Source organism: Tachypleus tridentatus, chromosome 13 (genome assembly GCF_004210375.1).
Source record: "Tachypleus tridentatus isolate NWPU-2018 chromosome 13, ASM421037v1, whole genome shotgun sequence".
In the NCBI taxonomy this organism is placed as follows: Eukaryota; Metazoa; Arthropoda; class Merostomata; order Xiphosura; family Limulidae; genus Tachypleus; species Tachypleus tridentatus.
Window position 1 is genome coordinate 103,201,436 of NC_134837.1, and position 14,076 is coordinate 103,215,511.

The 14,076-nt window shown below is 33.6% G+C and overlaps 1 protein-coding gene across 1 annotated transcript in view; it reads left to right on the forward strand.

Annotated features, from left to right (window-relative positions):
- LOC143239143 (cholecystokinin receptor-like) overlaps positions 1 to 14,076 on the forward strand; it is a 74,253-nt gene that overhangs the window by 17,889 nt on the left and 42,288 nt on the right. Inside the window, exon 2 of the mRNA XM_076479991.1 lies at positions 2,604 to 3,034. Within this exon, the coding sequence (XP_076336106.1) occupies positions 2,695 to 3,034 (340 nt within the window). The 5' untranslated portion in view covers positions 2,604 to 2,694. The remainder of the gene's footprint in view (positions 1 to 2,603; positions 3,035 to 14,076) is intronic.

Consider the following 14,076-nt stretch of genomic DNA (forward strand, 5'->3'; position numbering starts at 1 on the left):
GTGTAGTTAGTGAGAAACTTACTTAGAAACACTTACAATTAATACACACTTTAGACGATTTTGCTTAAAACATCGGTTGCATTAGGCGCATATAAATCTTTCCTTACGTTAATGCATTTATGTTCATAGTTATGTATTTTAATGGAACCATTAGGTTTGACTTAAATCTGTAACAAGCAAAGCATGAATCATGAGTTACATTAAATGAGATGAGACTATTGTGTCTGTTTATGTGTTTAATTTTGTGCAAAGCATCTCGAGGACTGTCTGCGTTAACCATTCCTAATTTAGAAGACATGGACTAGAAGAAAGTCAATTAGTCCACAACACCCACCGCCACCTCTTGGGTTACAATAATTGAATAGTGAGATTAATCATAACATTATAATGTCCTCAGTCTTGAAGGTATAAGAGTGACATATAGATTGTGACTCGAATGCTGTCAATGGCGTGGATGAAAGATAATAAAATTTAGATTTGTTTACTTTATTAAAGCAACAGAAAACTTAATAAAAGCTGTGAATTAAATGTCTTAGCCAAATAACGTAGAATTTAGAGCCTTTAAGTTATATTCAGAAGTAAAAGAGTTATTATTTTTTCATCTCAACGACACTTTATGCACACATGCGCTAAATGGCCATGTCAGTTATGGCCGTCCCTAGCTTTGAGCTACTGGCCATAGAGAAAGGAGTCAACCCACAGCATCTAGAGCCACACGTCATTTGTCTGTTTATTGAGTATTCAATGATAACTGAAGAAAGTTCTGTAACTTAGCTTGCATACTTCAGTAATTAATTAAATTATTTCAGTTTTTTATTCGTTTCGTATTTTTTATGGAAATTTAAAACATTCATACACACACATATATACACAACTAAATGGATGCTCATGGTTTACCTTCGGCAAAATTAGGTTTTTAAGTTAGATTACGCACCCTCAAGACATGCAAAAATATTTACCCAACCAAATCTTAAGTTGAAGAACCTGTGGAAAAACCTCTATTGAACTTAATTTAATAGTCTAATGCGTAGATATTGTTTTTGCAATTAAATATGTTACTAACATATCTTTATCTTTCACTGGTCCAAAAATAAACTTGAGGGTTTATAGTGTTAAAATTCTGGATCTTTGGGCACAGAGTAGACAGCCTATTCTGCCACTTTGTGTATAACAACAAGCAGCAAAGCAATGTTCTACAACCCAGAGATATATCTTCCTTAATCCTAAACTTTTAAATTTGTAGCTTATGCCAATTCCCACAGATTTTCTATATCAGATAGACGTATATGGGTAAAGTTTTACACCTGGCACTTAAGCGTTAAAATATATTATTAGTAAGATGGATGCATACAGAGTGTTAACTAATGCTAGAAGTATGTTTAGTTTTCCACAGTTTAGTTTAGTCTAAACATACACACATTTTGCGTTTGTTACGTTATTCTTTATTTCGCGAGTATCTATAGCTGCATATGAGCTGTTTCTAATCGTAAAACTTGGAACTCATCAAGTAGTAGACATGAAACACTTGCGTTCGTTATGCATATCATTTATTACTGATGTATTTCAAATAGAAGATTTGGAATTTTGTAGAATTTTTACAGTAGTTGATATTTACGGGATTAAATGTTTGGCTGGCATAGTTACATTCCTGTTGTTATGAGAACGAGATTTCTTTGGCCTAACTGGATTTTAAAATAGTTATGTTATTGTTTTTATATAATCAGATAACTTTGAATTTCGAGCAAAGCTGCACGAGGGCTACCTGCGTTAGCCGCCCATAAATTAGCAGTGTAAGACTAGAGAGAAAGCAGTTAGATTGCTTGTTTGTTTTGATATTTCGCGCAAAGCTACTCGAGGGCTATCTGCATTAGCCGTCCCTGATTTTGCAGTGTAAGTCTATAGGGAAGGCAGCTAGTCATCACCACCAACCATTAATTATTGGACTACTCTTTTATGTACGAATATGGGATTGGCCGTAACATTATAACACCCTCACGGCCATAAGAGTGAGCATGTTGAGTGTGGACGGGAGTCGAACTTGTACTCCTCAAATTACAACTCCAGTACCTTAACTATCTGGTCATGCCGGGTTAAGTCATTTGTTTAGAACTAAAATTTAACTGAACTGAATTTTTTTATGTAGACTTCGTAGGGAAATGGATTTTGTAATAACGAAGTATTTATAAACGTTATTTTATTCTACTGGGAAAGAAAACTGTTTTATTTTTGGTAATACAACCCTCAATTAATTCAAACCAAAAAAAGAATGATTTTGTAAAAGTAAGTGATAGAAAAGTTTATGCTTAAAACTTAGTGTTCGCAATGTTTAAGCATTCCAACACATTTTGAATTTTATCACAAAGCGTTAGAATAATCTTAAGTTTTGCTTGACATAAAACATATTATTTTTGTATAACTTATTTATAGATCACAGAACTTATTTTCCAAAAAGAATTTCGTTTTAGAGATGTCTGATGACATTTTAATAATAAGTTTTGTTTCAGTTTTTTCCTCTTACGTATTTAGAAAATTGAAAGAAAAAAGACGAAAGGAAAGGCTCATTTTCCACAAGCTTCATTCTTTTTCTGGCGTTTTATTTTCAGGACCTGCTGTCAGAAAACCAATACCTGACAATAACAAACGTTCAACATTCAGTCTTGTCAGCGTTCTGCAGAACAGTTGAAAACGAACAGGATGAATCACTTGTCCTTGTCAAACTCTTCTGAAACAACAAATGATAACAAATCGAATGACACTTCAAACGACCACTTGTTGGTAGGCATCGAGGAAAAAGTTTGTCTAATTCTCTTATATAGCATTATTCTATTGTTGGCTATTGTGGGAAACATGCTGGTCATCATCACCCTTGCAGTAAACAAGAGGATGAGAACTGTGACCAACGTCTTCCTGATGAACCTGGCTATTAGTGACCTACTTCTTGGAGTGTTCTGCATGCCCTTCACATTAGCTGGAGCTCTACTTCGAGAATTTGTTTTCGGTGAAGCCATGTGTCGTATGATTCCTTATTTCCAAGGTATTTGTCACCCATATATTATAACTCATAGCAGATATATCCATTGAAATATCAGTTTCTTAAGAAATGTCCCACACGTTGTAACTTTAGTTTTACTTATAATATTAGTATTGCGCGAGTATGAAGGAAAAATTCCGTAATAACAATAATTGTTAGTTTAGTCCTTCCTCAGGTTTGAAATGAATCATTTGCCATAAAACGTTCGAAGTTATTTTTGTGTAATTGATATTCGAAAACTTTTTTTATATGCATTAATAATACTTTGACAGCACACGGTTACAAAATAAAGCGTCAACAATAATAGTGTTTTATCTTACAGAAGGTGACAAAATTAAAAGATGAATATGCTTACGTGTAGGAAAATTATAATGTATATTCATGTATAAGACTTTATTCTTTATAGTTACCAATGCTAGAATAAACAAAGGGATCCGCCAGATGAGTCAGCATTAACTTTACGAGCGTAAAGCGCTAAAAGTCGGGATTCGAATCAACGAAGTGGATAGAGGGCGCAGCTAATCCAACTCTTTTAATATTTTGCTCAAAAGAAGCATAAAAACCAAAATGTGGATGTCTTCGTCAGCTTGAACGTTTTATATCTATTCTCCTGCTGCCATTATGGTGTAGTGTTTTCTGGCAATAAAAGAAAATTATCCTAGGCACTCATTTTTGGCAGGCAAACAAATGTCTAAAAAGCAGTTAAATTCGAATTCCCTAAAGAACCAATTAAAAGAAATATAAATAAATAATCAGCCGTCAAGTTTGATTTGAACTACTCTCGTCAGGCCTAATAACGCAACAGCTAGCTAATTCGACTATGTATTAGAGTAAACAAACATCGCCGTCAGGCTACATGGCACCTAAACTGTGGCACTGCTGCTACCTTCTGAAGGGTATGATCATGGTGTTTAAAAATATAATATCTAGTTTTCAATCAACTGTAACTTTGTAGAAATAAATATACCTTTGTTTTTAAATCCATTTTACTTCTAAGTTTCGAAATTATGCCTGAAAATATATTTCTGAGCTATTTTTCTTAACGCTATTACATTCAGGACACCTAACCATAGATATAATACTTATTAATTCTTTATTTAAAAACATTTACAATTAGCAAATCTGACCAGCACTGCAATATTTATGAATCGTTTACACTAATAAACTTACACACAAGTGCACATGGCTAACTATACGAACATTAATATAAGTGAAGTTTTCAGACAAATCAATATAAAAATTAATTAAACAATATTCCATGTCTAACAGCTTAAGAAAAGAAAACGCATGGGTCTTTTTTACATGAAGAGTCTGTTAATATTAAAATATATTGACATATTTCAACAGTAAGAAAGTCATAACATAAACAGTAAGAAACCAGTTCTGGACTTTAAAGCTGTACTAACACTTCGCGGCTCGGCATGGCCACGTGGTTAGGGCGTTGAACTGTAATATGAAGGTCGCGAGTTGGAATCCCCGTCACACCAAACATGTTCGTCTTTTCAGTTGTGAGGGTGTTATAAGTGATGCTCAACCGCGCTATTCGTTGGTAAAATAGTAGCTCAAGAGTTGGCAGTAGGTGGTGATGACTAGCTGCTTTCCTTCTTTGACCGCTAAATTATGAACGGTGAGCGAAGGTAGCCCTCGTGTAGCTTTGCTTTATATGAGAAAAGTAACAATTATTTTAAAATGTGCCTCTTATTCTTCAGAAAATTACTTCTTTCTCTCTTAAACTCTTGTAAAATGCTAGCTATCACTGCTACTTATGGCACCTCATTCCATAAGCCTTTCAGTTTAGTATTTACCTTTTCACATATCTTAAGTCTGTGCTGTTTCGTTTTATTGTTTTCGAACTAAAATACCAAGAATCACATATTTTTATTCCATGGTTCTCCTAAAAATCCAACAAACCTCAGTAAAATCACACCTTACCTTTCTTTTATCAAGATAAAATATGTATTAAGCGATCTTATAATATTCTTATAAGATGCCTCTCTCTTCTCTTGAATTATTCCAGTAGTTTCCTGTGACCCTTCCCAGTATGTCAGCATCCTTTCTTAGATAAGAGGATAAATTGTAGACAGTTTAAGCGATATGTCTCTAGCGATTTGTGATAATTATCTTTATTACTTGTAATTTATAGGTATTTATATACGTTCTAAAATCTTATTAGCTTTACTATTAGCAACGGAACACTATTTCGAGGGCATTATTAATTTATATAATATTATACCAATTTCGTTTATTTGACGTTAATGGTATGATAATCCCAAGTGCCTTATGCTGCATATTTATAATCAAAAGTTACTTTTCAAATATCTATCCAGCTTACCATTTGATTCAAAGCTTTTTGTACATCTCTGTACAGCTAGAGGTACTCCACAGTTTAATGTCATCAAAAAACTTTATTAATTTACTGATTATTGTCCTATTATATATATTTAGCGTAAATAAAGAGATGTCCCTAAAGATTTAACGCTCCTGTAAATATTGGTTTAGTCCCTCCTCAGGTTTGAAAGAAATCATCTGGGCTTTTTTTGTTTAATTTCACGCAAAGCTACTCGAGGGTTATCTGCGCTAACCATCCCTAATTTAGCAGTGTAAGACTAAACGGAAGGCAACTAGTCACCACTACCCACTGTCAATTTTTGGCTACTCTTTTACCAACGAATAGTGGGAATGACCGTCACATTATAACGCCCCCACGGCTGAAAGGCCGAGCACATTTGGTATGAAGGAGATTCGAACCCGCAACCCTCGGATTACGAGTCGAGTGCCTTAACCACCTGGCCATGCCAGGTCTTATAATAGCTTGGATCTAATATTAAATTTTATTAATCTTAGCATATAGCAAATATTGGTTGGTTCTCTGGTTATTTGTTATACAAATACATTCTAAACTACTTTAATAAATCTCTCTGGCTTGCTATTTAGTTCCAATGAATCCTGATTATTATGCCTAACGTCAAAATATTCCATATATACTGCATCAATATATTTTTTTAGTAACAACTCTGAGTCTCCCACTGGTACAGCGGTATGTCTGCGGAATCACACCGCTACATAGCAGTTTCGATACCCCTGGTTGTCAGAGCACACATAGCCCATTGTGTAGCTTTGTGTTTAACTCCAAATAAACAACTCTGATCTCATTATACCAATTGAAAAACATACGACGTGAAAAAATATAAATAGTTGGTTAGTGTTTAAAAAAAAAAAAGAGTGCTTAGAAATATCACGTTTTCTTCTATAAGGCCTCAAAAAGCTGCTCATTGGCTCTTTTGGCGTGCGCTAACCAACTGTTTACCGTGAAAGTATGTAAATACCATTAATGTGTTACCTTACAATGTAGCAACATAACTTAAGCAATCAATGTTGTACTGAAATATTTAATACGAATGGCAAACAGTAAAACATATTTTTAGGTTACAAAACTATACAGAGTAATTTGATTCCACACGGAACTATTGTCATTACATCATGAAAATAAAACGATTTAGTACGGTCTATTACATTCAGTAGGACCCCGCTAGCACAGCGGTAAGACTACATATTTACAACGATAAAAACAGCGGTAAGTCTACATATTTACAACGATAAAATCAGCGGTTCGATTCCCCTCGGTGAACTCAGCAGATAATCCAATACGAGTATACCTTTACCATAAGAAAAACACACATAGTGTCAGTAATTTCAAAAATACAGAATAACCACAGTTCCTTTTATGTAGAGACATTTAAATATATATAATATTAAAATTTGTAATCCTTTTTCTTTGTTTCACATATAAACGAAATATGTAGCGACTAAACATTTATGTGTTTTACTTGGCTTTGATGTGAGATAAACATGCTTAAATTTTAGTAACTGCATGCTGCTCTCATGCTAGTTTACGGTATTGTTTGTACTGTTGTCAATCCTATAACTTGCATCAGTACGTATGTGTACGAATGCAACTATACTTATTTTTACAAACATATTTTTACAAGATTGAATTATTGAAGGGAGGATGAGCGAGACTTAATCCAAGCTTTTTCTATGCGACGAGTTTTCGTTTTAAGTACATCTGTTTATATTACTGCCGCATTGTATTTATCTAAATCTTTTACTAGTTTGAAACGAAATGTAAAGACAAGAACAAAATACTGCTTTATGGAAAAAAACAGATGTGTATAGCGGTGAGTAAAGTGAACCCGGATTATTGAACAGTGACGAATTTGTGAACAGGATATTTAGAGCAGAGAAAGATAACTAATGGCTTTTAAAGATAAGTCTGTAATATTTTAAAATAAACACACTAAACTGCAGAATAAGCTTGGTTTCTGTTATACCGTTGTCAGGGGTGTAAAAAAAATCGGATCAGTTCGGGGCTCTTAGCTGAAAAGGAAGATTAATATAATGGAATTATTTGTTCAGGACTGTAGCTGAAATGGAAGACTGGTATGATTTGTTCAGGGCTGTAGATGAAATGGAAGACTCTTATGATGGAATTATTTCTTCAAGGCTGTAGCTGAAAGGGAAGTCTGATATAATAGAATTATTTGTTCAGGACTGTAGCTGAAACGGAAGACTAATATAATGGAAATATTTGTTCAGGGCTGTAGTTGAAATGGAAGACTGGTATGATAGAATTATTTGTTCAAGGCTGTAGCTGAAATGGAAGACTGGTATGATAGAATTATTTGTTCAGGGCTGTAGCTGAAACGGAAGACTAATATAATGGAAATATTTGTTCAGGGCTGTAGTTGAAATGGAAGACTGGTATGATAGAATTATTTGTTCAGGGCTGTAGTTGAAATGGAAGACTGGTATGATAGAATTATTTGTTCAGGGCTGTAGCTGAAATGGAATACTGGTATGATAGAATTATTTGTTCAGGGCTGTAGCTGAAATGGAAGACTGGTATGATAGAATTATCTGTTAAGGTCTGTAGCTGAAAAGGAAGACTAATATAATGGAATTATTTGTTCAGGGCTGTAGCTGAAATGGAAGACTGGTATGATGGAATTATTTTTGTTTGTTTGAACGTAGTTGTTAGTCAATTCCATATAAACTCTTGTTCAGTTTTCCTTTACATTTTAACGACAGAAGATGTAGTGACACTATATTCTTCTTCTATGGCGAATTCTTTCTAGCTAATAAAGAATGATGCAGAAGAAACTGAAGGTAGACACACCACATTCGTTTATACAGTGGTTGATAATACTACTGGTGTTGTAGGTTTTATACAGTGGTTGATAATACTACTGGTGTAGTAGGTTTTATACAGTGGTTGATAATACTACTGGTGTAGTAGGTTTTATACAGTGGTTGATAATACTATTGGTGTTGTAGGTTTTATACAGTGGTTGATAATACTACGGGTGTAGTAGGTTTTATACAGTGGTTGATAATACTATTGGTGTTGTAGGTTTTATACAGTGGTTGATAATACTACTGGTGTTGTAGGTTTTATACAGTGGTTGATAATACTATTGGTTGTAGGTTTTATACAGTGGTTGATAATACTACTGGTGTAGTAGGTTTTATACAGTGGTTGATAATACTATTGGTGTTGTAGGTTTTATACAGTGGTTGATAATACTACTGGTGTTGTAGGTTTTATACAGTGGTTGATAATACTATTGGTGTTGTAGGTTTTATACAGTGGTTGATAATACTATTGGTGTTGTAGGTTTTATACAGTGGTTGATAATACTATTGGTGTTGTAGGTTTTATACAGTGGTTGATAATACTACTGGTGTTGTAGGTTTTATACAGTGGTTGATAATACAGTGCTCTTCTTTTCAACTGCAGATTCTCTTTCCATATCGGGGACGTGAATTCACATATCACTGTTAAGGCTTATTTTGGATGTTTCTTATCTTTTAAAACTTGAAACTCAGTTTAACCTAAGCTTGGGTTTGAAACTGCATTTTAAAGCGACTTCTAAATAAAGCTGTTTGATAACTTTCGTAATTTTAGATGTAGTACCATCTAAGTCGTATATGACTACATTAACAGTTTTATTTGAAATATCTAACATAACAACAAGAGAAGTGCTTGGTTTTTTCCAGTTTTTGTGTGGATTATTTTATTTAGAAAGAATACCAGAAAACAATTTATTTTAGGCATTTGATTAATGCTCTTACCTTCTGCTTGAAAAAAAAAAGTTTAATTTTGTGATATTTTTAAACATTTCGTGCAGCAGTGTTTTAAATTCCAGTTTATTTAAAAATTGAAGGATTGAACGTTTCAAAATATGAATAAAGTCCAGTGAAAGTGGGCTTATAATGTATGATAACTATACACTGGTTATTCAAGTCAGGAACTCGTATGAACGAGAGTTTATCGTTTATTTGATTTTCAACAGTAAGTTTTATTTTGGGAGGTTTGTCATTTAAACACTGTTAAACGTTATAAAAGTGTTATCAATCTATCTCCTGTAAAACACAAAACGTATAGGGCAGGACTGAACAAGTCTGTAAGTTATATATTGGTTGTCTGTCTGTGCCAACCACACTTATCGAGACCCGTTTTCTTTAAAGTTATAATCATTTGATCTACCCTTTGATGACGATAAACCCACTTGAAATAAAAGTGTATCTCATAACATCTGGTAAAGATATTATTGATAAGGAGAGAACAACGTTTCGACCTTGAGATTTACTGCTGAGTTACTGGGAACCCAAGCAGAGAAAACCTCGGAAGGAAAAAATGGAATCCAAAGCCACTCCATCAATATGATCTTATATTTTATACTTAAGCATAAAATGGAATGTCATTTTAGAAACATTTTTGATTATACACAGTACAATTTGATTACGAGCAGACACAAGGCTAGAACAAAGATCAGTGGTTCTTTCTATATCTAGTCTGGAGATATAGTTATAGTGAGTGACTCGATATCACAACTAACACGTTGAACATCATCACTAAACTGTGTCTGTTTTAAGCTACTGACAAATTGAAAAATATCTTTAACAGAATATTTATCGTGTACAAACATTTTTTTTTTTGCTTATAATTGATTTTATATGTCTACACTAGGAACAGTTGATCTAACTGGAAATTCCTGTTTGTGAACCTTGGGAAATCTATGTAATTCTCTACACTGTGAGTCCGTTGGTCGAATTTGTTTTGTACATTTCTTTCATTATGACACCGTCTTTTTTTAACATTGAAAGGTATCTCGTAAGTTTGGCTTCCATGGTTGCTGCGGGACCTCTTCGAATTACAAAAAATCTTATTCATATTACTTGAAATAGGTTCCATCTAATTTGGAATTGCAATCTCATTACCTTTATTGGGTATAGTGATTACAATCTCCTTACAACTTTTCTAAAACTTTGAAGTTCCATTATACTTTGTATTAACTGTTATTTTACTTAGTTTCAATGTACTACAGTCTGCTGCGATGGCGCTAACCTGTGCGATGTAAGTTGTGGATTTTCGCAACATAATAATAGATTATTTATAAAGTAACAAAGTTGGTCAGGCAATAATCAACTGCAATATTTACCTTGGTGACTGATTTATGGTAAAATTTAAAGAGATAGGTCGAAACACATTACAAAATATTTTGAATCTTTTTGCAGCGATATAACAAAGTGTTGAGTACGTTATATTTAAACGATTTTAGTCTCACCGCGTTCTTATGGTCCATTTTACCACATGCAACCATGCGCAGTCTGACAACCATGCTACGTAGTTTCTATTTTACAACTGACTTAAAATCTCCAGGGCATTTTAATTAAATTTGTTCGTCTTTTACTGACTTTTTCACGTTTACAGGTTTTCAAATGTCATTCAGTATTAGGGTTGTGAGAAAGGCCTTCAAGGTTTATTGATATCGTAAATGATGGTATCTCTTCTCTGAAGATTTTTTACCTCGCTGTTTCTAAATTTAGAAAAAAGAAATTTGTGAAAGAGAAGACGCTTGTGATATCTTTGGCTAATGATGTTTTCCTTTGGCTTACAAGCAGAAACCCACAGTGTTTATGTCAAGTCTTGAAAGTTACTTTAGATCATGTACAATTTTGGACAAAAAATTTGAGATTTTCATTTTATGCTAGGAAGAGCAAGGTCATAACTCATCGTTGACTTATTACTATTTCCTCCTAGAATGTTTATAACATGGATATTTCCATGATGAAAAACACAAATACTTGGGATTGTTATTTCATAATCGTTGGTTTTGAAAGGTTCAGCTAATTTTTTTTTTGGTTGCTGCTTTATAGTCATGCCTTAACCATCTTCGACAGTTTCTAGTACTTTTGGGAATGGGGGGAGGGACAGTAAATATACTCTTATGTTATTGTACAGAAACTTTATTCAATAAAAGATAAACTTTAGTTTTATTTTCTACGATTCTTCTCTTTCCTCAGCATTCAATAAACTTGATGCCCTTTTAAAAGCCTTCTTTGAAGATTTGCTTTGTTGCGATGAAATGTAACCTTACATTTGTTTTAAGCATCTTATTACCCGAGAGGCTATTAAATGTACATACACGATGGTTTATTGGTGAGGATAATTGATAGGAATTACGTCAAAATGGTTGTATAGTTATTATTCTAATGGAGATATTTAACTATCCGACTGGAGCTCCACGTAATATATATTTCTATATGAAAGTACAGTAGAGTCGATTGGGAATTTCCTGGTGAACTATTTAAGATGGAATTTATCTAAAAACCAAATATCTTGTTTGTTTTTTTTGTAGTTTACACAAGTTAGACGTCACACAGTGTTATGTAATATGACATAACAACTTAAGTAAGAACACATTATTCACTACATACAAAGTTATTGTAAAAATTAAATCAGACAATCGAATATCATCCAATTTTGGATAAAGTTGTACAGATGGCTCTGCTGATGACCATTTTATCCTTAAACTGAGTCTGATATAATGGAATCTCTGGAAAGTGAGATCTGCACGAATTGTCATTTCTATACTAAAACCTACTAAAAATTTCTATACCAGGTTAAAAAAATCATGAAAATCTTTTCTTTTTAACAGTTCTTTTACGGGTCAGACATTCAAGATATGCGCTATATGGTAGACCTTAATATGTGTAATATTTTTCCAAAATGAGCTAAAACTTTATACTTAGCGTTTTCTGTTTGAATTAAAATTCCACACAACGTTTTCTAAAATAATTCCAAATTTAGTGACAGTATCGCGAGTGACTCCCATAGTACACAGTAGTAAACTTAGAAAATGTGCGTGTGGTGTTGACTTATCCTCTCGGCTTCTAGGCTAAGATCAGGCATAGTTTGTTGTGTTCTTGGCTATTTATTCCCGTTCGTTTTTTTTTTTTTTTATATACAGTACATATAAAGGTCTTGACCTTGGCGTCAATGAGATAGTTCTTATTGCCTTAATCAATGGTACTTTACCGATTTCAGTGCAGTTCGCTTATAGTAATGCTGGATAGACCATACTGTAAAGTATAGCTGAAACCCAGACTTCAATCGACGAAAGTGTCATCTAGCTGTTCCAAAAGCTTGTTCTTCAATCTCTTTTTCACTTTTTTTAATGTCATCAACTAACACAGCAGTGCAAGTATAAATTTTCTACAAAATAAATTTCTCTGATAAAGCTTGTTGCACATCTTTGACAGATGAGAATAGTTTTCTATCATCAGATTTCTTACAAATGTTGTTTTCAATCGAGATCGTAATAACATTTGGTCTTCTGGGAGTAACATGTGTATAGAATCCTTAATACAGTCATGCAGAACGCAAACTATCGATTATTTTTTTCAAGAGCAATGAAACTTTATGCCTTCCGTCAAGCTTTTTGAAAACTTTGATACCAAATAAATGCCGAATTTAATATACATCATCCTCGCACCAAGTTAGAATACTACAAAAACACTTAGCGTTCACACTTAAGTTTTTTGATGATCTGCGTCGTTTTTTCAGTGTCACAAAATCCAAGGAATTCTTAGACGTATCTCTAGATATTTCATCATCACTCTCCAATATAAAATCGTAATCAGTCCTTCATTTTATTTGTCTTCTCGCATTTAATTTGTCCTGTGGCTATTTTTCACCTGCTTTTTGCGCTGTCTTGATCTTTTGGTCTAAACATCCACATTGACAGCGAGGACATTTCCCACAAGTACCGCATATACACACTTTGCACGAACAAATTATTTTTTTCTTTTGCTCTGTTAATGTTGCTTTGTCAATACAAGATTAGTACACTTACTCACTGAATGTCGATATCTGTTTTGTGACCAGAAGTGGAACCGGTTTTCACAAAGGGTGTGGCAATCATCTGCTTTTTTATTGTCCATTGAAGTTTTGGTAAAAGTGTAAACCTAAAAACAATTTGTTTGTTTGTTTTTGAATTTCGCACAAAGCTACTCGAGGGCTATCTGTGCTAGCCGTCCCTAATTTAGCAGTGTAAGACGAAAGGGAAGGCAGCTAGTCATCACCACCCACCGCCAACTTTTGAGCGACTCTTTTATGTTTTACAAAATTATGTTCTACAAAATTCTGGACGCCTGGACTGTGAAAGCACTGTTAAATCTTATGCTGTAATAACTAAACCAGAAAGGAGGCTGATACAGGTAAGCAAACGCTGAAGGGTATAACCAAGGTAGAAATTATTTTGTTGGTTGCTTGTTGTTTGAAGTGCAATATTTTTCTATGAAAGTCAGTGTCTAACATTTTTATAAAGGTTTAAGTTAATGTAAACTTTGGTAGTTCATATGTTTAAACTTCGATACGAACAAACAGAGAAAAGGTAAAGTTACTTCTGTAATCAGTACCTTCGGGCCGGGCACTCAATAAGGTACTTTAACAATGGAGTGATGCAACATCTTAAACTCGCCTTGACCAAGATGTTCACAATAATGTACGTTAATAATAACAACTGTTGCAGGAAGTTTGTTTCTTGTTCAATACGGAAGTAAACGATGGATTACCTTTGTTGTGTTCATCACAATGATCAAATCCTGGTTTTTAACATTATAAGTCTTCTGATCTTCTGCTGAACCATTGTTAAACATTGCGGAAGAATAAATACTGACAATAATTAGATATACGCAAT